The sequence below is a fragment of the Oreochromis aureus genome, linkage group 2 (assembly GCF_013358895.1).
Source record: "Oreochromis aureus strain Israel breed Guangdong linkage group 2, ZZ_aureus, whole genome shotgun sequence".
NCBI classification, from domain to species: Eukaryota; Metazoa; Chordata; class Actinopteri; order Cichliformes; family Cichlidae; genus Oreochromis; species Oreochromis aureus.
This window is the reverse complement of record NC_052943.1, coordinates 3,231,200-3,256,636: the sequence shown is the minus strand read 5'-3', so window position 1 is coordinate 3,256,636 and position 25,437 is coordinate 3,231,200. Positions and strand designations below refer to the sequence as shown.

The 25,437-nt window shown below is 39.6% G+C and overlaps 1 protein-coding gene across 1 annotated transcript in view; it reads right to left on the bottom strand.

The window, feature by feature from the left end:
* aff2 (AF4/FMR2 family, member 2) overlaps positions 1–25,437 on the bottom strand; it is a 195,616-nt gene that overhangs the window by 79,052 nt on the left and 91,127 nt on the right. The window contains exons 5-8 of the mRNA XM_039615308.1: positions 9,934–9,978; positions 5,422–5,508; positions 2,976–3,012; positions 596–656 (exon numbers count right to left, since the gene is read on the bottom strand). Of these exons, the coding sequence (XP_039471242.1) occupies positions 596–656; positions 2,976–3,012; positions 5,422–5,508; positions 9,934–9,978 (230 nt within the window). The remainder of the gene's footprint in view (positions 1–595; positions 657–2,975; positions 3,013–5,421; positions 5,509–9,933; positions 9,979–25,437) is intronic.

Here is a 25,437-nt window from a genome sequence, read left to right as displayed (position 1 = left end):
CATACCCAGAGGTTAGCGCTTGGCTTGAGATGAGCTGAGAGACGCAGCAGTTTGATCTTACTTAACATGGTGACTGACACTATTAAAATATGAACCGCCTCAAATCCAGATCAGGGTAAGTTGGGTTAAGTTACCACTGCAGGCGCTAAGCTGGCTAGCTAGCGTAATGACACTCAGTCCTTCCTTTCTCACTTGCTCTTGCGTTTTTGACTCGTTAAGCTCATCGCGAGCAAATGTGCAGTGCAAGCCGGGGTCATAAAGCGGCCTTACGAGTCGAGATTTGTGCCTTTCCACTCTCATCCTGCCGTACAGCTCTGTGAGTGATGCGTGGAGTGGGTTGCAGCCAGAGATGTTGCAATATGCTCCCGGCTCACGTTAAATTAATGTAGCTGCACTTTCCCGCTCTGATCCACACAATCTTTTTTTTCTCCTCCTACCACCAGTGAATTTCATCCAAGAGTCAAGTTTAATTTTACCTTGAGGCAAACGCAGCAGAAGCAGCAGCAGCAGGTCAGAAATTCTCAGTTTCTGTGTGTGTGTGTGTGTGTGTGTGTGTGTGTGTGTGTGTCAGAGAAAAAGAGAGAGATATACTCACGACTTCTGCGGTGCAGTTGGTGGTTTAGCAGCAGGCTTGTTAGCTGATACAGTACATCGCTCTGCAACACAACAGAGGACATTCAATCACTGTATCACAGTTTTGCATGTGTCAAGACTTGTGTCTGTGTGTGTTGATTAGTGTTTGACAGGAAGCCAAACTCACATCACTGTAGACCCGCAGTACTGTCACATTGGAAAATATGACACTCTGTTCCAGTGTGTGTGTGTGTGTGTGTGTTTGCTTTGGTAACAGGATTGTGGGGTAAAAACAGTAAGTAAATGTCCTTTTGCAATAAAAGTCAAACTGAAACACTCTGACAAAAACTCGAGGAGATTATTTATTTTCCAAGTGGATATACAGAGGAGCTTGTGAACAGAATCCTTTTTGCTGTATTTCATATTCCAGTCAGTCGTATTTCTTCTTTTCTTACACAGAGAGGAAAAACCTGCCAGTGGGGAAATGCTTGAGCTTTATATACGGCACAAATAACTCAAAACACTACAAGATGGATTTAACAAAGAGCAACAACCTCAGAAAAGCTTTTCATGATCTGATCAACCCTGGGAGTCGGAAATACTGTAAGGTACTACATGCAGTACTGGGTGAGGTTTGCATAGAGTCCTGTGAAAAAAGAAAGTTTCCACAGGACTCTCCTGTGAATAACTAAAGGCATCCTATGATTCAGTAGCTTGTAGAACCACCTTTTCCACCTTTTGCAGCAATAATCTGAAGTAATCGCTTTTTGTATGACTTTATCAACCTGTGGCAAAACAGTTTTTCCTCTCTGCTTGATAATATGTTAAAAACAGATGCAATGGATGAACAGCTAGACTCAACTATGGAGCTTTTTGACAGTGGTATGGCATGTTGCTTTATTCTGATTGAGTCATAATGACCCATTTTGTGGTTTCAGAGGTGTCTCAACCAATGGAAAAACAGACACAAACACAGGCGCCAAGAGGAGCCGGTGTTTTTAATCATTTTGAAGAAATAACAGTGAAATAGAAAACTGTATTTAAGGTGTTTTTTCTCTAACATCATCGCCACAAACCAGACATGTTATCTGCATATATGCGGTATATCCATTAGGTCTTAGGAATCAAACCTTTTTACACCTGTTACTGATATGCAATCTGCATTTGGACACATTATCTACATAATCACATCTGATCTATGTGTGTTAGCATTAACACCTTGTTTTAATTATTGTCTCATTATCTCAAATCAGCCTGGAATGTGATCAGATCTAGATATGTAAATTACTCCGGCCCCACTGGCTGACTTATCAACAATTCAATTCATTACTTTGTGCAACCTCCACCACCAACAAAGGTTTTTAGATATCTAGATATTGATTTTATAAACATCTTTATAGGGGCCTGTTATGTTATTTCCAGCTCTGTATTTTTCTTCCTAAATCATACTAGAGGAGCTTTGCATGATTCACAGTTTAAAATAAGCCATATTTATGTTATATAGCAGCCCCGATGGCCCAGGTCCCACAGGTTGGTTGGCAGCCAACTGGTAACCACCTCTTGCTAGGGGAACTCCGTATTCCCCAAACGGTTGTGAGTGGATGTTGAAGGTTGCTGGCAGTCGCTGTGAAATTGAGGAGGGTTTGGGAGCAGCACAGTCTTCTCACAGTGCCTGATTTTAGCGAGTGATAGCTAGCAACCTCCAGCAACCACTTGCCAATCACTTACAGAATACACATTTTTTCCTAGCAACCTGTGATTGCCAGGGGGGGTTGTTTGTGCAGGAGGTGGGTGGGGCTTCTGTTTTGCTAGCTTGAGCTGTGCTATGACCATATAAGGACATCCCTGCTTCCTGAGATCCCACAGAGCCAATAATAGGGGGAAAAAAACCTCAAACTCAGCATTTAAAGCGAGTCTGAAGAGCTTTTAAATCAGTGGGATTGTTTGTGCATATGTTGACCTCATTATCTAAACTTTGGTTGAGGTTAACATCCATCCTCTAACCGTATTTATATGACAGAAAATGCAGGAGATCATACAACTGCTGCCGTGTGCACGCATTTTCAAGAAAAAGCTACTTTTTAATGTTATGCATGGATTCATATAGACTGTGACAGAACCCTTTGTCCTCATTAATCTACTCTAATGTGATGCTGTCAGTTCAAACACAAGCCCCCGATTTCCACTCATCACGTAATTACGTTTGTTTGATTACTTGCTAAGATGAACCCAGGAAGATAAAAGCAAAGGTTTTTCTGACTACCCTCCTCCCGTGGCTATGATTTCATTTCAACGTCAGCTGCCTTTCTCACATTCCTCCTGGGTGGCGTTGCCTTTAATGGCCTCGGCAGCATTAATTATCGCAGAGCTCATACGTGAGTGTTTACGCTGGGAAAACTTACTCTGGGTGTTGTAGCCCGAGGTCACATGCTGTGACTCCTAGAGAGCGGGAGAGAAGGAAAGAGAAAGCCAGAGGGAGACGAGTTGAATGAATAAACCAACAGATGTCATTATTGATTTCACAGCAGCACAAGGATGCCATTACACAGAATTCAGAGCCTCTCATCTCCCCGCGTCGACGCTCCTCCTCATTCTTAAAGCTCACTGTGACGCAGGATTAGTGTGAGGCTGGAGGCTGAAAGCGCCACAACAGTCTTTCCTAATTCATTAAGTACTCGGTCAGACTTACTGCCTCTGTGTTTACATTCCTACTTCACCTCACACCAACACCAATGAGGCGCTTTGCATATTAAGAGTAATTCATAAAAGCATGAGGCAAAAAAAATCAGCCCGCTGTTTCAGTGAGAATTGTTATCGTCACCTCTGAGATAAATGTTCAACACAGCATTGCTGCTTCTTTTAATGTGACAAATCTTCTCGATATTTACATTACAAGGCGTCGTAAATCTTCCCTTTTTTGTAGCGGCAGGTGAAACTTTGAACATCGATCTTCTGAACTCTTCAGTCTGCTTTTATTGTGCCTGAACTTCACTTTTCAAACATGTCAGACAAACAGTGCGGGTGAGGATACAGAGGATACAGGATACAGAGTCATTTTGCTGATGACATTTCTGTAGCTGATCTTTGTTTCCTTGAATCTTCAGCTGTGGCTGTTATCACTGTTCCTGTTAAATACACGCTCAGTTTTCTTGTTTTTGATGAACAATTAAACGATAAAGTGGAAAAGCATTCAACTTGAAGTCGTTTTTATCTTATTGATTTATTTTTAAAGCCTAAGTGATCTGCAGATCCTCTTTTTTCTTTTTTTATTCGACGGATGAATTTGTTCTGTTGATTATAGGCTGGCTGTCTTGAGCTCTGGCCGTGTCAGTGGTGGAACAAAGTCTTCTTAGATTGTTTTGTCCTTTTCCTGACTGAGCAAACATGTTAAGGGACAGTAAGATGAGACGGTAATAGCTACGTTAGTAAGAAAGTCTTTTGTTGCCGAGTGAATAACTTTGCATCAAACTGTCAGTAAGTTTAATTCCAGTGAGTAGGTGGAAACTCTGCTTGAGTTGCTGACGTTACTTGACAATACTTTTTTATTACTTTGGTAGACTTTTGCGTTTCAGTCTGTCTGTAAACATGATAGCTCCAAAACTTTTGAATTAATTATGATAAAACTTTGTAGGGGTGTAGAGCAGGGTCACGTTAGCAATCCATTAAAATTTGCCTTACATCCACAACTTGTGCATCAACTTAATGATTTATTGGTAAAAAACTGACAAAAAGCCGAGAACTGAGAAACTATGATTCTTACAATTTATACCAACAACAACCAAAGGTGTTGTTTAACATGTGGAAACCTTTTTTTTCATTATGCCTGATCTGACAACTTGATAGATGATTTTAAATATAAATAAATAAATAAATAAATAAATAAATAAATAAATATCTCTACTTTTAAGATTAGGGTTCAAACTTTCCTTTTTGCTAAAGCATATAGTTAGGGCTGGACCAGCTGACCCTGAATCCTCCCTTGGTTATGCTGCAATAGACGTAGGCTGCTGGGAGATTCCCATGATGCACTGGGTGTTTCTTCTTCACTCACTATGTGTTAATAGACCTCTCTGCATCGAATCATATCTGTTATTAACCTCTGTCTCTCTTCCACAGCATGTCTTTATCCTGTCTTCCTTCTCTCACCCCAACCGGTCGCAGCAGATGAGCCTGAGTCTGGTTCTGCTGGAGGTTTCTTCCTGTTAAAAGGGAGTTTTTCCTTCCCACTGTCGCCAAAGTGCTTGTTCATAGGGGGTCATATAATTGTTGGGTTTTTCTCTGTATTTATTATTGTAGAGTCTACCTTACAATATAAAGCGCCTTGAGGTGACTGTTGTTGTGATTTGGTGCTGTATAAATAAAATATACAAGTAGTGAAATCTACTGACACTGCCTGTTTAAATTTTCCTACCTATGTGAATCAAGCAGGCAGTATTTAACACAGTAATTTCATTGGCTGTCATTTGTGCCACTGTGCAGAATGAGCCAACAGTAATGTGATTCTATCACAGCAATCACTGCTGCAGTAAATTTGTGAATCAGAGCTAATGAGCAGACTGAAGATTTTCAGTGACAGACTGCAGTTAGTGTTACTGCGCCCCTCCAATAAGTGTCACAGTATAAGTAAAGGTTTTTCACGACTACATCGCATCTTTATCCACCGCTCGCTGACTCACGCTGTAAAGTGAAAATGATCAAGGCCCAAGAACATGATAACAACTTTGAAGGAAGCATGCATCAGCAGGCGTGTCATTCGGAGAGGATGTACACTATTACGGATTAATGTGAGCCGCTTTGATTTTAGTGTTGAAAGGTTTTGGGTGTAGTAGAAAGAAAAAGCATACTAACCTTGTTTGGGATGGGAAATTTGGTCTGATCAGCTTTCCCAGGAGTGTGTATGGCTGTTAGTGGAGGAGGCCAGGAATGGGTCATCTCCTGAACACACAAACACATTTTTAAATATATTATTTTAAGCAAATATTCATAAGCAGCAGGATTTCTGTCATTATAACGAGCTAAATAAAGGATACACAGCTTGCACTTGTGTTGCCTTTACCTGGTGTCTAATCATGATAAAGTTTAGCCCGTTGGAGCAAAAGGGGTTTGCTTATGCAACATCTTTGGTGCAGTGGAGTGGAGTCAGCATTCAGTCAAGGTTGTGCTGCACCAGCACCCAATCAGGGTGGGCTTCAGTATAAGTTTTAGTATAAACTGGAAGGCGCTTAGGGAGTTAGTGACCCACCAGGGATTGGTGCAAATGCAGAGTTGGTGATTTACCAAAATAAAAGCTGACTCCAGTCGGCTGCATTTCAACAGAGCTGCACGAGGCAGCAGCAGAAGCAGCAGCATCCCCTTTCAATTATTCTAATCACACCGTTTTCTCAGCTGAATTTCAATCTCAGTATGTAGAAGCATCAATTAGTTAACAAGATAAACATATGTGCATGAGTGGGTGTGTGTTAGGTGCTGGCTGTTTTTATTTCTCACAAACATTAGAAAGGAGGTGCACATAGAAGACAGCATATGGAAAATTACCAGGCAGTTTTTCTTAAAGGTTTGATTCCCTCTTTGAGCATCACCTGAAAACTGAATTCTTGGTAAATGTGTTTTAATGACCAATAACTTCTTTTTCTGTGACATGCGTTTAAAATGGTTGGTAAAGTCATTAAATCCAGTTTTTTACGTGCTCATTTCCACACACAAAGCTGCCATGCAGCAGGTCACGATGTCAAAGGGCCTGAATTTTCCCATCATCCATCTCTTCACCCCCCCTTGGTAGATGAATGCTATTCATCAGACGACACATGAGTCTGGGAGGACGTATGTGTGTGGGTAAGGTTGTGTGTATAACTGAGCTCCACATTAATGACGATACTTGAGCACGAGTGTGTGGCTGTGTTTTCTCTCTTTATAATCGTAACACTTGGCCTGACGACATATGGTGTGTTGCTAGGTAACCGCTCTCTGACATCATTAACATCATTGAGTCCATCCTTGAAGAGTTCCTGTGCTTTCACAGACAGGACAGCTGTTTTCTCCTGAATTTGTGTTTGCATGCGTCTGTAAATGTGATACTGCAGCCACTGCGCGTGAGTTACTCAGTCTGTCATAGTTAAACGCAAATGGTTTCCCAGTTATTATCAATTTGTCATATTCTCCATTATCTACATCTATTACGCCCCGACACAGACATGCAAAATGTACATTTATCCACCACCGTGCACTGAAAACACGAGCGACCTCGCTCTCTCCTTTCACTCCTTCTCTGTTTTTTAATAAAGAAGCAGAACAGGGCACGGTGCGTGCTCCGTGTTAGACGGATAATGTGGTGTGCTTCACATCACGAGCTGTTTCTCTCTTTTGCCATTTTTTTCTCTTCCCATCTTTCTGTTAATATTTCAAGTTATTCTTGAATTCATCTTTCCAAAGAGCCTCTTTTACATGTTTTCTGGCAAACATTTTATAATCTGACCTTTTTATTCTTCGGTGTAACCAGAGGTTTGCACCTTGGTGTAAATCTTTTAAATTTCCGTTCATGAAGACGTCTCTCGATTATAGACTTTATGCATGTACCTCCTTGATAATTCCACTTTTGTTGTTTTCTGTGGTCTTTCAGGCCTTCTGCTGTTGATGAGCTACTCTGCCCCTTTTTTTAAGAACGTATTATATATATAATATATTATATATATAATAATTATTATAATAATTATATTATAATAATTACATATATATTAACTGATTTTTCCCAAGTTTTCTCTAATTGGTTAACTTTGTTTCTTCAACATAATGATGGACTTCCTCATTTGTACCTGTACATCTTTTTGGTCATAGCATTGACAGTTGTACTGAAAAGACACCAAATACAGCAGACAAAATCAACTGCAGCTCTTTGATCTACTAAAAATAAAAGAACAGGTCTAACATGGCCATAAAACTGTTTATCAGTCAATTCTCCAATTACTTATTTCATTTGTCTGTGTTTTATTGTGTTATGGTGTGTTGATAACTGTGCATTCCTGGATTATCCTTTGTGTTACACATTTCGATGGTTTTTTTTGCCCTTGCTACCTAGCCTGACCTGTGTTCCCAACGTGATGTTTGTGTATTGTATGTACGGTTGGCAAGGTCTGTCATCTCGGCTGTGGGCAACTGCAACTGACAAATAAAGGCTATCTCATCTCATTGTTGTCCAAAAATATACCTAACTGTAAATAACAACAAGCTAGCTAGTTTTCTTGGCTTGCATTATTCCAAGCTAGAGCTAGCTAGCTAGCTTCTGACTCACAGTATATCTGTAGCAACGTAGACATGGTAGGAACAAAGAGGGAAAATGCAGCCATTAAATGTAAAAATGTAATTATCTACATACACATATATCATCATAATAATGGCTTCTTGATATTAGTTTACTTTTCTAATTGGCTCGGTTTGGGTTAATGTTCAAATCAGATAGCTCAAATATCCGGTCTTTAAGTCTGACATCATTAGCCGTTTCCAGGTCCAAACTCCGCTTCAGGTCCCAGAGTCAAACGATCACTGTGGCATCACTGAGAGTTACAAACTGTCTAAATAATTTCATCTGTAATAAAATAATCAGTGTGGCTGCTCTACCAGGTGCAACAATTAAGTTTAACATCCAGGCATCCATGAAAACAGAATTTATGAAATTTAACCAAGTTACAAGTTAGCACGGAGTTAGCTCGCTAGTTTCCACCTAAACATGATGTTCTGACTGAGGAATTTCTGAAACAAATTAAGACGTACAGCTCTGCTATCACTTCCAATATAAATGAAGACAGAAAACTAAACAGCAGTGACTTTTGTAGGGTTACTGAAGTTGGGCTAGCTGGTATATAATGATGTGCTACGTGGTGGCTAGCTACACAGCTATGTTAGCATAATATAAACACATTAGCACAGTGAAGCAGGAGGAGAAACGCTAACTTTTTTCCAAAGTTAACGTGAGGGTTCCTGACGGTTAGGGACAAATGCAATCATTATACAAATCATTAAAATGTTTTAAAAACACAACAGCCTTAATAAACGCAGAGTAGTTTGGCTCCAGAAGCAGGGTTCATACGTCATCAGTTAAAGACCAGATAGTTGTCTGACTTTAACATTTCAAATCAAATGTACACAATTAAAGACATTTTCAAACTAATAACAACTTAAAGTAAAATCATATTACATTATATTCACCACTCCTTTGAATAGCAGTGACAGCGAAGACGTGGAGCTTTAAATTTAGCCTTCTCTATCTTAATGGCAGGAATAGCCGGTTTGCCTACAGCCCACTTTTGGCTCATTAATGATGTATCTTTAGATAATGCTTCTTGTTTATAGTGAACTTACCACAAGCTAAAACATTACCATGGCTGTCATAGAGCTTGGTGCTCCAGTGGTTCAAACACTGTAAAAAAGTCAATACTCCTCAGAAGGATTGACTTTACTGTACAATATCTCTGATGCACACCGTTACCTTGAATTGTGTAAACATCCACGACAACAATGTTCCTGTGACAATCATCTTGTAGCCGTGTCATTACAGAGAGAGAAAAATGAAGTGCAGGCCCTGTGCTCCGATTCACCTCACCTCACATTTTGAACTCCTTGATCTTTCCACTTGACACAGCTAAAAACCACAGACTGAATTCAATAGAGCACCAATATTATCGACAAAGGCATTTCATGCAGCTCACAGCAGCCTATCTGTCACACAGCCTGTTGACCAGCCTATTGATTTGTGGAGGGGGAGGAGAGGGAGGGGGCTGAATGACAGAGGGCAGAGAGGAATGAAGAGGGAGGAAGACAGACACTGAGGAAGAAAGAGAGGGCGCACCAAGTGCAAGAGAGGAGAGACGGCGAGAAGTGAAAGCGGTAACTTGACATAAAGAAGTCAAAGACGGTCCTCGTCCTAATCTTCTGACTGGCAGTGAGGGAAGATTAGCGAGGGAAACATTTTTGTTTTGACATCACTCCCAGGAAGAGACAGGAGAGCGAAACTGTGGGAAAAATGTATTGCTCTGTGTGATTTTGATGACATGCAGCTAGAAAGGGGGAAGAAAGAAAGGGTAAAGGAGATGATAGGTCTGTGGAAAAGATGTCTGTATGATGTCATCCAAAAAAAAGGACTTGAATAATCATTGACCTAAGCCAACAGATTGCTTTCTCTTCTCCCTCCCTGCCTTGTAGTCCCCTTTCTTTTCCCTGCCCTTCCTTTGGAAAATCAGACTCTGGAGCGGGACCAAGCTCCTTGTGAGCAAACAGAAAACAGCTGATAATCAGAGCAATTACTGTGCATGTGTGCATGTGTGCGTGTGTGCGTGTGTGCGTGTTTGTGTGTGTACCCAAGCAACGTACCCGCAGAATCTCTTCAACACAGCTGGAGTCGTTTGGTAGGCTGACCTGGAGAAAACAAAGGAAGACAGAGAGATTGACTTCAGCACTATTTATAGCGACATTACATTGCACGGGACACAGCGGGGGTAGAGGTTTAAGCACCAAAAACAAATAAAGCGGATTCAGCAATTACGAATCGCCGCAGACTCGCACGGCACATGCTACAGTGACACCTGTGGCCGATTTACCACTCAAACTCAATGAGAAGAACTTCTGAAACAATAGCTCACTGATTTTACAAAGATGTAAACAAACAATGCATTCTCATTTCTAGCTGCAATAGATGTTGTTGTTGTTTTTTTTATTGTTTTTTTATTGTTAGTTAGCCAGTGTAGCTAACATTTTAAAATTAATAATTTATGCCCATTGGTTAATGCAGTATTACTCTTGCAGGGTTATACGTTGCCATCGTGTCTCCCCGCGACCTTCAGTAATGTACATAATGTTTGTACTGTAGTGAAAATTCTTCATTATCATTATCCAGTATCGTTTTCACTGCAGCTTCTTCAGCGCTCTGTAAATTGTTAGAAGATGATCATTGTTGGTTGACAAAGCGTAAGAGTGCGCTGATGGATTGATGTTTTCAGCTTTTACAGAGGAGCTCACACTTGCTGATGATCAGTTAATCAAGTGTATTTGATTAGCAGCAGCTGGCGGCTGCTTTCCCTCAGAAGCAGTAAGGGTCGACTCAGGTTTTCACACGCTACTTCATTTTTGATTGGCTTTTGTCGACTCAGTAATAATGGTGCAATATGTCATACACTGGTGTTCATGTGAGGGTGAAGGATGTTGTTTTGGGGTTTTTTAAAAATATGTCCTGATATGTAAAACTACAGTATCAAAACACCAGAATATAGAAAAACATTGCAAAGGACACAAAAACAACACAGGAGTGTTTTTGGGGAGACCATAACAGGATGGAGCAGCTGTGGAAGTGACAGAAAACTAAACATGCAAAGGACTAACATGGTGCAGGGTAGTGTATGTTTTAATCACATGATTTATATTACACAGTAGATGCATGTTTGTTTGCTGTTTAGCTGTTATCGTGTCACTTCTGCAGCTGTTCCCTGTCATTACTGCCAGTAACACTTTTTTGTGTGTGTTTTTCTATTTGCTGGTGTTTTCTTAACCTCCTAAGACCCAAACTCTTCCATGGCATGCATTTTTAGTCACAAGTAAATAATGATGTGCAAAACTCTTTATTTGGTGTCTGAACACAGCAGCATTTTTCCTGAGTACAAAAACAAAATGAGAAACAACAATTGTGCCCCTTTGAGCAATATGACTCATTCGAAAGAGCAAAATTTAGTATTGTGGTCTAGACAACCCAGACTGTGATGTCCCCATATTTTGACGCCAGGTCCTTAAATTGCAATGTGTTTGACCTCTCAGGGGTGAGTGTTGCTCAAGTGGTAGCTCAGGTCACCTACTAACTGGAGGGTTGGTGGTTTGATCCCAGTCTTATCCAGTCTCCATGCTAAATATCATTGGGCAAGATGCTAACCCCATGTTGCTCTTGTGTGAATGAGGCAAGTTGTGTAAAGTGCTTTGAGTGCTCAGATAGAGTAGAAAAGCGCTACATAAGAACCAGTCCATTTACCACTTAGGGCCACCATACACAGCTCTGCTTAGGTGTGTAAGTGTCAGTCTCACAGTGAAAATAAAACCCTAACATCTCCTGTTTTATGAGGTTTCCTTAAATTGGTAAATTCCTAATTTAGTGACTGCTTGAGTCCACTGAATACAAACATTTTGACTGTAAGGCTGAGAGTGGGGTAGAGCTGAGTGGATGGTGGATGAGAAGGCAGATGGTGTGACACATTTCCACAGTTCTACTTTTAGAAAATGAGTTTATAAAAATGTGTTTCTCATTTTGTTGAAGCCAGTTATGTGGCCCTGTTCACAGTGAGTGCTTTGTTTTTATACCTTCTTCATTTTAATGTAACTAATACGAGGCATTATTTAAAATCCATCCTAACTTTCCATTAACAGTGTGATTCTAAAGGGGATTTGGTATGTGGGTGGTTCAGGTGTTAAAACCTAAAATCAGGAAACATGAATTAAAAAGCTGTTGTCAGATTTCCAGGTGATCATTTGGGTGTTGTCCAAACAGCACTTTTGCTATAGATTTTTAAAGAGCTGTTGACAGCACATGTCTAGCTACCACTGAGTTTTAATATTTGCAAACTCACCCCAGTGCATAGAATTTATGACTCTTGGCATTCATAAAGTCTAGAGGCCAAACTGTGGGCCAAAACATTACTGTGCATATGCACTAGGCTGCAAAAGAGCAAAATGAGACCCCAGAGACAGAAAACGTTTTGGCTAAGGCGCTAGGCAAGATCGAATTTTGAATTTTATCAAAAGCAACATGTTTGAGTCCTGCTGCCGCAGAGGAAACAACACAGAAGGACTCTGAGTACAGCCTTACCTTCCAGCGTGTGAACTGGTATGCAGCTTTGGTATGTATGTAATCAAGCTGGTTAATTATGTTCTTTTTGGTCTTGGATGGAAAAATCAGTCATTAGCATATTTGGCTAACAAGCTTGCTACTTATGTTTGAAATCAACATTTTTAAACTATTTGTTCTTCTTGTAAGTACATATTTTTAGAAAAAAAATTAGAGCAGACACCATAAACAGACTTTTTAACTTCCAAGAAGGGTTTTTATGATTGTATACAAAGTTAGCATGCAGAGAAATGTCAAACTCTACATGCCTTCAGTGTCTGGTTATGGTTATTCCACCCACTGTGGTTCAATCGCGGTCAAAACATTCATACTTTTCAGAACATTCATTTAAAATTCTCTCATCGCAGATGTAATTTTCATTGAGTCCTAATAAAGTCAGAGGCAAACCATTTGTGTACTGTTTGTCTAAAACAATGTGATGCACTGTAGTCGTTCACTCTCCTCGTTATGAGCGACTAACTTGTGCAGAGGATAGAGAAAAGACGTTTTGAAAAATGAGTTATTTCAGTTTTAAAATTCAAAAACAGCCATTAAATAGCTGTGGTCTGGCCTGCAACGTGTGAACCACGGGGCCATTTTAGCTCCACAATTCACTGGACTGCTTCAGTGTTTGAGGATAAAGAAAGAGGCTGTTTGAGCTTAGACATACGCACACTCTGATTAACCAGTTCAGTGGCTACGCACTGCTAATCTATGTTAACATGCGCCCTTGTCAATAAAGTCGTCCTTTGTTAACAGGAGTCATCTGCACTGAGCACTAAAGCAACACTGCAGCAGATGCCTGGGACATCAGTGCAGACAGGTCTGGTAATTCAGAACGCTCCTAAAAACCTAAATAAAGTATTCGTGTCAAACCACACACACAAAAACAAAAGTTTAGAAGTCTTTGCTTTTTCAGTTAAGCCAGCCCTACTAAGAGGTTTTTTTCCTTGCTCATTCCAAACAAATTATTATTGTTGCTTGTGGAAAAACTTTGCTAAAAAAGACACAAGAAAAAAAAATGTCCACTGCCAAATTATTGCCTCACAAACGGTAATTGAAAATAAAATAAAGCTGTTGGCTGGGTCAGATCTGGGCTCAGATCAGTCCAGCAGACGGGCTCATTAAAGCAGAAAGAGTGTGAGGAACAACAAGATGAAGGCAGAAAGACTGAAAAGCTCAGAAACTCTGAGGCAAATTCACTGCAGAACTCGAACATATTACATCAACATAACCTCTGTTACACACCATTACTAATAGCACTAACATGAAAAGAGGAGCAATTTAGTATAACGTGATGAGAAGGATGACATCATACTCTGCCTTAAATCACTGACTGTTAAAACAACAAAAGGGACTCTGGCCCGAGAGGCTGGTTGAGCTCACCAACAAAGTATCCGTTTATTTGTATGTTTTCTAGACATGAGCTGTTCATCTACATCGACATGTTAATTCAACACTGAGTCAAGAGGAAACCAGAGTGGGAGGATGAAGATGTGTTTTTCCCCCAACAAAAGTCCCAAGGCCACTTTTTACTAAAAGAAATCTTACAGACTTCTAGACAATACGAAGCAGATGTGCTACATTTGTATCATGCGATAAAAAGCCAACAGCTGGATTATTTAGCTAATGAAACAACGGCATTACCATCAGAAGGCAAGCACACGAGGTCTGGATTTACTGTAGATTACAAAGTAGACACAAGATTTCACTCGCAGTGCAACAAACGTGAAGCATCAACATGTCTTGAAATACTCCAGCTGGTAACAAACCAATTATTTGACCCAGGGTGATATCTAAAACCTGCAGGACACCAGCCCTCGAGGCCTGGAGTTGGACACTCATGGTCTAGACCACACACAGGATGGATGGCTTGCAACTGCACGAAATTGCATTGAATTTTTTTGCATTCTAAAACTGATTGCAAATAGTTGTGACTGCTTTCGATTGCAAGATCTTTGCACTGGTTACCTGATGGGAGGCAGAAAAATCGAATTTTTAAATGCAGACAGATTGTCAGCAAGCGGCACTCAATACGAGTGAGTCTATGCCAATGAGCATAACTCATCTAACACATGACTCGACTCAACTGACTGCCAAATGTTTGTATGTTGGTTATGTTCATATAAAAGCAACTCGACGTTTAATTAACTTTAAACACTGAGAATTTGTTTTTCTAAATATTTTAATATGCAAATTTGTCTTCAATCAGTCCTCAGGGAAATATCTGCTTCTCTAGCTTGCAAATGCTCAATATATGTCCAAATGACAGTTTGTGTTCTTTGGTGATGTTCAGGTAACGTACAGATGGTTGATTAGAGCTGACTGGCAGGCAAAAGTTGCAAACTGCAACGTGGAAATGCAGCTCATTAGATTTGTGAGAGCGAACCAAGAGAGTAACGTTGAGGGTTTCAAAGTTCAGACAACGAGCTGGAAAACACTAAAACACTTTGCAGAGATGAGAGGAAAAGCACAGTCACTGATAACTGTCAGCATTAATGACCCCTTTTTTGGTGTTATAAAAATAGTATACTCAGAGTGTAATGCAGTGATGGTAGCACAAGTTGAATTTGTCTAATGACTCAAAAAGAATTGCCAGCAAAAAAAAACCAAAACCAAAAAACTGAAAGAAAACAAAAAGACGGCTGGTTAAAAGAAAGAAAATCTGATAGTTTAGGAAGAATTGATTTAACCACAGTTTTACTTTGCTGTTCAAGATCAGTGGTGTGGTTAGTGTGACAGTACCTGGCTTACTTCTGTATATTCTGCTAATGGTTTCATTGTATTTCACCCCGAAATACACCTTACAAATCATTGTCACTGCTTTGCAATTACACAGTTCAAACTGCTAATCACACATTGTCAACCATAAGGATAGAGCTACATTAACAGCAGTTGTGCTTGGGTTATAAGGTGATATCATTTAATGTCATTTAATTAGTTATTTTAGTACTACTCATGGTGGCTGCTGCCATGACAAATTGCGATGTTTGCGGGGGAAATTCTGATTCGGAACTTGGAATTTCCTACTTCCTGTTTGAAATTGGACGCAGCATATAATGTAAATGACAAAGCACAGAAAAATTAGCCATCACTATAAAACAAAAGACTAGCATACACAGAGGGCACAGACATATAAACAGACACAGGGAACACAGATTTACAACATTCAGTACGGTACTTTCAATTCTGTTTTTACTTAACTGACTATGAAATATTTTCAGTTTTAGTTTTTATTACATATTATTACAATATTGTCATTTAAATAGAAGATATTTGTGCTGTTATATTAGATTTTATTGTCCCATTACTTTATTTCTTTTTTTTTCTCACTTATTTAGTTTTGTCATACTTTATGCTTTTAAATTGCGCGCTGTAACACTGAAATTTCCCAACTTATGATTTTTTTTAACATTAGCTTACCTTACTGTGTTATAACCCTAAAGTATTATCTTATCTTCAACACAGCACTGAAACAAGAATATCACAAAAAACTGCAACATGTCACTATAATAACTCAAAAACTTCAACAAAACTAGAAAAGCAATAAAATACAAACATGAGCCAAAATACAAAAACACAAAAAACTAAAGGTTTAAACGAGAATCCAAGACACACACAAAACACAACAATGCGATGCCACATATACCGTATTTTTTGGACCATAAGGCACATTAAGTGAAACAAAACAATCAGATAAGTCAAACTTTACTCAACTCATTCTTCTTGCTTCCTTTACTTCCGTATCATTGATTCATTAATGTGGAATTCTCTCACAGCTGCTCTATTCCCATGTTGTTGCAGTATATTAATGACTAACCTCGTATTGTGGATGGATTATCTCAGTTGTTCTCCTGACCAGTGTTGGGTAAGTTACTTTAAATTAGTAACTTAGTTACATTACTAGTTACTTCTCTAAAAAAGTAACTCAGTTACTTCAAGTTACTCGTTACTTTCAAAGGAACTAGTTACTAGGGAAAGTAACTTTGGTTTTACTCAGAATTCTCTTGTTAGTGTGTTGCTTCCGTAACTGGATACCCAGCCAGATTGCCAGTCTTCTATCTTGCTTACTTGCCACAAGTGCACTGTGCCACCTACCAATAGAAAGGAAAAATAATGTGCACATTTCCACGAGAGAAATCCCACGCCTGGACCGTCGTTGACCGCCGCCATGATTCTAGCCTGCTTTTTACATCCAACACAAAAACTGCAGTCGTGGTGCTTTTTGATTGTACTCAGAACTTGGAAATTCTGCCTTCTGAATAGGAAGATGTAGGTAACACCAGACTGCAGATGAGCTGCATACAGAGCTGGACTGGGACAAAAAATCGTCCCGGCATTTTGACTAGAGACCGCCCACCATTATAGGAAAAATCATAAAGCCTTTGAATGAAAATAAACACTGTTGTGACAGTGATGTACACTGTTCTGATGGTATATATGTATCAATCTATCAATTGTTTGTTGTAAGACTCAGATAATTATTTTTTTTTAAAGCGAGACATTTTAAATGAGAATAAGAAAGAAAAGTATTTCTTTGTTCCCACCTTTCTCTGTTAATGCCCTACCTGGCCCCCTGGCAACACTTTGCTAGACCCGCCCCTGCACAGTTACCAGCTGTCAGCTACATAGAAAAGGATCCTGGTGTTATTTGTCTCTCAGAAACAGTTCATAACTTCCCTTCAACTCATTCATGTCACCTAAAAGGTAAACCTGTTTCTCCATCACCTGTTCAGCTCTGATGATTCAGTAAGGACATCTCCTGGTTTCATCTGCATGTTTCCCTCTCACCAGATAACCAAACCGATATCATGACCAGCAGCTTTACAGCTGTGGCTCCAACAAACATCAGCTGATACTAGAAATTAATATTAAATAAATTCTAACAACAGCTGATCAAGCTTAAACGTGCTGCTGTTGTTTAACGCGACATCCGCTGGTTTCTCTTTCTGGCGCAAAGTGGGCGATAAATAAACAAGAGAGAAAAGCCGATCAGCTGATCATTGATCAGTTTCGTGATTGAAGTAGAAACAGAGAGAGGAGGGAGAGAATGAGAGAAGAAGAGGCAGCTGTGCAGCTCCAGCTTTGTGTCTTTTTCATTGTAGCTGAAGTCCGGGACAAACTGTGTTCCTTTTCACCTCAATACGAAACGCGTAATATTTTCTCTGAATACCAGACGATTCTGTTTTTTACGGACGGTTGGCAACTCTAATAATTAACCGTATGAACAAAATAAAGTTCAACATCAGTAACATAGCACCCACCCAGCTGTATACAGTAGAAACTCCGTCATGCTAGCTAGCACGCAATACGAAAAAGTCAGCATAACGAAAATAAACACCACCTAAACTTGGTTTATATCTGACTCAGATAGACTGCAGGTCATAACTTCTTACCTGAAGTTCAGTTCACCTGACATGCGGACCGGCAGCCGCTTCGGGTCTCTCCTCTCGCCTCCCTTTTCCTTCATCCACCTGCTGGCCTCCACCACTTGCTAATGTTACTGAATCTGTGGAAGCTCCGCGATATCCACCACACGAAGTAACGAAGTAATCCCAGTCACGAGTAACGCGTTCCTGGTTTTGGCATAATAACTAGTTACCGTGCTCTTTACCACAATAATAACGTAGTTACTGTAACGCATTACTTAATAACGCGTTAGTCCCAACACTGCTCCTGACTGAAGTTTGGTCCGTTTACAGCATCCTGCCATGTGATTGCATTTGTCCCTAACCATCAGGAACCCTCACGTTAACTTTTATCGAGTGGAAAAAAGTTAGCGTTCATCCTCCAGCTTCACTGTTTATGTTATGCTAACATAGCTGTGTCGCTAGCGATCACGTAGCACATCATTATATACCAGCTAGCCCAACTTCAGTAACCCTACAAAATGTAACTGCTGTTTAGTTTTCTGTCTTCATTTATGTTGGAAGTGATAGCAGAGCTGTACGTTTTCATTTTTTCAGAAATCTCTCAGTCAGAACATGCTATATTATGTTAAGGTGGAAGCTAGCGAGCTAACTTCCTGCTAACTTCTAACTCTGTTAAATGAAATAAATTCTGTTTTCATGGATGCCTGGATGTTAAACTTAATTGTTACACCTGGTAAAGCAGCAACACTGATCATTTTATTAAAGATGAAAGAATTTAGAGAGATTGTAACTCTCAGTGATGCCGCAGTGTTCGTTTGACTTTGGGAACTGAAGTTGACGGAGTTTAGGACCCAGATTATTCCGCGAGGCTCCTGACTACGGTAGCCATAATGCTCCAACAATCCATCAAGCGGTGCGGCTTCGTAGCTTACCAAAGTCATACTAAAACATTTTTGACAGATTTTTGAGCACCGTGTACCACATAAAATCAGTTTGAGGTCAGTAAGCACAACGAGAATTCATACATAAGATTGTACACCGGATTATAAGGTGTACTGTCGATTTTAAGTGCGCCTTATAGTGCAGAAAATACGGTACTTAAACTTTAAGCTACTTTCCTAAACGAAGTAACAAACACAAAGTAAGTCAGTGTGTCGTTTCGGTACCATTTCTGAGAGAAGTGCATCACTTATTCAACAAACAATGCTCCCTTGTGTTATTTTCCCAACACTTCCACACTTGTCACAGCTGATGGATACAAACAAGTGCATTTAAATGTGATTTTCTACAATGGTCTAAAACACAACTGACAGGCAAAAATGGAAACACTCATATGATTTCAGGCCCGCCCGGTCTGTTTACGTCCGTCTCCATCCATCTCTCTATACATCTGAAAGGAGAGAGCCTTTCATCACTTTAACCATCCCTGTCCATCACCATTGTGATGTAACTCACCGAAGCACAATACTGACACTGCCAGGCTTTGGTGTTTGTTTTGCAGGATGGGCCTCTAAAACAGACGGCGTACTCTGTGTATTATCATAAATATACCACTTAATCATTTGAAGGAAGTCTATTCTGAGTTTACTGAATGGAAGCAGGCTTTAATGGATTTTAATGGACAGGTGACTTACTTGTAAATGTGTGCGTGTGTGTTTCCCTAATTGATCTTACTGTGAGATCACGGTTGATGTCAAGGACTGAGAGATGGAGGGAACATAAAAGAGAGCTGAAAGATGAGTGAGAGCCACAGAGCAAGTCTGCAGGAAGAGGAAGGACAAAACTCTGAGAGAAAATAGATACAAAGAAAAATGAGAGTGAGAGAGATTCAGGGGGAAAATATAGCCGAGGCAATTACTGAGGCAGAAATCCTTTCTCTCTGAAATAGCTGCTCAGATAGATAGACACACACACACACACAGAATACCCACATCAATCACAAAGGTACAAGTGGATACACAAGCACACACACACTTACATTACCACACTCACAGTTACTAAAACATCATTATCCATTACCATTATAAATACTGCCTTAATGTATCGACCAGTTTTTTTAGACAGAAAAAAAATCTATGAGCCTACGAGGTCGTCTCGGATGTTGTCAAAATGTTGTATTCTGAGTCACCAACAGCCCAAAACCTGAACATATTTCAGCTCACAAGCATAAACATCCAATAGAAAAGGAGATACAAGTAAACAAGATGACATGCTCGAAAAATAATGCAGTTTACAAATCATGTGCGATTGTGCCATACACACTGCGAGCAAAGATCCAGTTACATCCAGTGAAAAAAGTATGTCGCCTCATGTCTACAGTACTGTAGACTCTACTCTTTAGACATTTTACTCAAGAACAGATACATTACCCAGTATATATTACATTAACTTCCCAAAGAGTCAACAGAAATGACATATTACTGAAAGCATCGACACCTCCTGCAGGGTGTAAAAGTGACACTGCTCGTCCCAAATAAACCAAGAGGAAGAAACCTTTAGTCACACAGACTGACAGTAGCTCGCTCACCGGACAGCTCGGGTCACGGCATCACCGGCAGTCAGGACTCTGCTGTGTGCAGCAAAGAGCTCGACAAGAAAGAGCTGACAATGAGCATTATTAATTAGTTCCAGCTGGAACTGGGGCTTGTGCGATGTATAATAAATAATGACGAACATGTAGAAACAGTATCAAATCGAGGAGGCTGTAAGTGGGGCTCAGGGTTAGTAGCGTGTTGTTGCTATGCTACATTATTGTTTGTTTTAATGAAAAAGTGCCAAAATAGATACACACACCTCCGCTTCACTTCCTGATGTATTAGGGGAAATCCCTGCTCTCTTGTGTTCCCACTGCTACCAAATACTCATGGATTAAATTTTTCCAGCCTCTTATCCCTCCATTATTCCTTATAAGATCGCTCTCTTCACAGTCTGATCACCCGGTGGATTTAATACCAGTTTATACTCTGTTTTGACTGAATGCTAATACAGGAAAAACACAACGATCCCATATACTGTAAATAAAAGATGGAAATAATCAAAAGCCCTTGAGGCAGACAACCACACTGATCTAACAGACTTTTCATGGACTCACCTGACTAGCTCCTGGTCCACCCTATTTTTAAATAAAGTTTTGACAGGTTGTTCAGTTCTCGTTCGTTTTAGGCTTTTACCAGTGACAGCACCGAGTTCAACATGGACACGGGACGATAGCATAGCAACACCTGACTATCAAATATCAAATATCAACATCCCACAAACGCTCACTTTCTGTCAGCATCTTTAAATTAAAAAAAAAATCCTTGGTTTTAACCCAAATATAACATGAATTATGGCCCGATACTTCATTCTGATCTGCTGAATGGCTGCTTATTACATTAATTTGTCACATTAGCGAGGAGCCCATTTACACTCCACAAGCAGTCACCTATAAAATTACACAACAAACACATTTAGTGTGATTCCATTCAAATGATTTTCTTTTTATATGCCTGTCTTTTCATGTTTCAAATCCACCAGAGTGTCTTGTTTCTTTTATACTGGAATTAAAAATCATTAAGAGGTAATTACAGTAATGTGTTTAAGACTGAACAAACAGGCTTCCCTCTCTGCATTAGTGTGTGTGAGCGTGAGAGAGATGAATGACTCAGTGTATGCATGTGGGAAGACAAATTATGAATTAATAAAAAACACCCCAAAACACACACAGTCTATTCATATTTGCAATAACAGAGAGACAGTATCATTTGACTTGGAGATTGGCAGAAACAGAAGATGAAAGAGAGAAAAGAAGAAAGGCTAACGAGGAGAGAAGAGAAAGACGAAGTCAAACAGAATCAAATTTGGAGCCTGATTAATGTAAACACGGTTTCCTGCACTGCCCTCAGAGGGCTATTAACACATCACCGCATATTTCTGCTTTATTTCTGAACTGTTTTCTCAGGATATTTTCTCAGAAAGACGAGAAAGAGGCCCTCTATGTTGGCTAAATTACATAAAGTATCTCGCTTCATCCCTTAAGGCGGCTCTACGAGGCCAAAAATGTGCCACAGAGGGAAAACTATCGCGCTGCTGTCATGAAAAATGCCAAAATCAAATGAAAGCTGTCTATCATCCAGTCGACGCGATTGAACTTCTGAGTCGTGTACGGTTCAGGCTGAGGTCCAACAGGGTTTGGAAAATCTTCAAGGATTTTCTTTTTTTGGTCTGTGGGCTTCTCGTTTATTCAGTTTCATCTGCTCCTTTTATCATCCATATTTCAGCTGTTTACAGAGCTGGAGTGACCGCCATCGCTGGGATTACCAGCATGCTAGATAGATCACAAGCACTGCCCTCAGAGGAGACGTATGTGTGTGTGTGTGTGTGTGTGTGTTTTGGTTGGTTCAACAGTTGTGTGCGAGTGATTCACTGAAATGTGTACATGTTTATGTATGAGTCAGCCTGCCTAATAATCCAAGGATTGGTGAAGTAGGTCTTTCACATCATGTGTCCTCTTTGCACATTTATACCTACTTCACCTCTCATAGAAGAAAGCAGGGTATTTTTTGGGTGTTGCAGTTGTCTGGTATTCTCATAAAAACAGATATTTTTATCGGCTGCACAAAATGTCCTGTTCTGTTGCTGCAGCGGTTCCCGCCGTCCCAGTATTACAGCCATTACTGCCTCGTGTTGTGCTATCAGCCTCCTTGAGGCCATATCCTGGTCACGCTGTAATTGCGGGGAACATACTGAGCGTACAGATGGACAAAAAGGATTTTGCAAAAAAAAAAATGGTTTGAAGTTTCTATAAATGCTTTTTCTTCATTACAACTGTCATTATTTCAGTGCGGTGCAAACCATATCAATTTAAGCTGCCATTGTAAATTATTACAACCACTTTTCAAGCCAGCAGGGGGTGATACTCAAAGGCAGAGCCGGAACAATGCAGGAGTCTCAAGGCCAATGCAGACATTCATAATTAAAAGAGAAAAAAAACCCATTAAAATTAAAGAAATAATGTGTATTTTGATTCATCACATTTGGACGAGGTTCAGACTATGCACACATTTGGTGTATGATTGTCTAACAATTTAACATGTACAGCAGCAGATTAGAGTTATTCAGAAATAAAAACATTTCGTTTACATGATGAATTTACATGTATACTTACAAAATAGGAAGTACACAAATTAAAAAATATAGTAGATATATAGTATCTGCTATAATAAATATTAGAATGTAATGCTTTGTTTCTGGTTTTCCCACTGGAACATTCAATTACTCCATTACACATTCCCAAAATTGTGTCTTTTTCCACTGCATCATTTAAAAATCTACAATCTCTTATTAGATGCTCAGTCTAAGCCGGGCTTTGTTTAGACCCCAGCAGTCGCCTATTTTTCATTTGAAACGTTTAACTACCAGATACCAGAACTACCAGTGATGCCTAAAATACTACTAAATTCTGAGTTTTTGTCCAAGAATTTCCTATATTATTGCCTTGTCAAGTTTTTTCCTCTGGAATGGCCCTAATATACAAACATAAACGACTTAATGTGAGTTATAATCAAGCATTAAATGTCTATAAATTATGCACCACTTACACCTGTTTGTTAAGCCCAGATACTAATGAATTTCATATTAACGGTTTAGTTTTTCCCAGTATTTCAACAGTTAGTGACCAGCTTATTGTTAAGGTAGACTATGTCAGCTGCTTCTAAGTTATTGCATTAACCAGTAGAGCAGTTAATGGTAGCTGGTTACCTTGTTTCCTCCAGACCACTGACAAAGATCATTTAACACATAATCACAGTAAGTAAGCGGTGTTTATGTTTAAAAGCAAGGAGATTTTTCTCTGGAGACAGATTTAAAAGACACGAATAAGGCAGCAAATCAATATTTTGAACTCATTAATCAATAACTGTGAATCAGAACCTCAAGTAGGAAAAATCAAGTGTTAAAGTTAGCATGTTCCAGCTAAGGAGCCATAGGTTGTGAAAATAATTACGCCAGGTTAACAAAAATTAAACTTAATTCATTTGGTTGCAGGTAGGGCTATCCCCATATTAGATTTTCACTTCATCATCCATCCATCTGTTTACTTAAGTACAAATCAGGTTAACAGCCAGGCTGGAATTATCTCAGCTGTTATGGGTCAACAGGCAGGGTATACCCCACCACAGACACAGAGGCTCAGGCTGGTGTCTTATCTAGCGATGAATTGTTCAGTTATCATTCTGCTCCTTATTTCTCTACTTTTTCTTCCAAATAGACACTTTTTGTAATTTCACGTTCTTCAGGAATTCTGAAGCTCTTTCAACGTTTTTTTGACACGAGCTTCATTTTCAGTCCAGTCCTTGTACCTGATCTTTTTAGAGGAAGGGTTCTTTTTGCCTGTTAAACCACTTAATACTGACCTGTGAGTCATCCAGGCATTAAGATGGACCTAATATACAAGGGGTGAATCTGAGTTGTGCCTACACATCACAGACAACTTGGTAAAGAACCAACGTTAAATGGTATCATCAGGCAATTTGTTACTAGCAGCCTTTTATAAAAACACATCATTTGTTCTGAGTTCTTAGGCTGAATATAAGAAAAACACCAAAGATCCAGTTTGACAGGCATAAAAATGTATTATAAGTCATTCCCAAAGTCTTTTGGTCCTTGGCAGATCTACAAACTACCTACAGCAGATAAAGAGGATCTGAAAGTCATGTCATTCAGCCAGTGGTGTTCAGGTGGTCTCGTCAAAGCTGAGGGAATTATGAATTCAGAAATGTGGAGATAAAGCAAAGACCAAATACTCATTTTCAAGCTTTGCTTTACTGTATTTCCACATGTTTGCATGTTTCAATAAAGTGATGCACATATTTTCCCAGTGAGATATGAAGACATGAGGGGTGCCTCAAGACATTTGAACAGTATAATATTTTAAATGAAATTGAAAAAAGCTGAAAGCTGATGGAAGCTCAAGTTAATTCAGAATCAAAATAAGGAGTTTGCTTGATTAAAACTACATCTGTTCACTAATCCTAAAAATAGATTGTAAATATAAGGTGATATTTTATATTATCCTTACAACAAAAAAATTCATTTCTCATTTTCACAGCAGATATTGTGAATGGAAACTGCTGTAAAAGCATCTCTGTAATTACTGACATTAATGAGCGCTGCATTTCGTGTACGTGATTCTGTTAGCCTAGTGTCAGGCACGCTTAGTTTACTGGCAAACATGTGCAGAGCAGAGCCATCGTAATTATTATCCCTGCTCCTTTTTCGTTTAAACTATTAAATGAGAAGAATAAACCAGCTGACCACTGTGTTATGCTATTGATTTGGATTTTTTACACTGCACATCCATCATGCTGCTTCCATTCCTGTGTTGAAGTCTACCACACTAACTGCTTCTTATCAGCTGGCACCAGTATGACGTCCCAGAGTTTTCACCATCACACTGGAGCCCGCTAAGGTTACATTAAACTGCTGTGCACATACATACACTCATACCTCCACCATGTGTCTCTCAGCTCTTTTTTTTGTTTGTTTTTCTTTAGCTCACTCTCTGCGCCCTCCTCTTCCTCTCAGCCATCTCTCTCCCACCAAGCTGTGGAGAGGCTGATAAGGAGTTGATTTACCGTCCAATTAAATGTCGTCATTGAAACA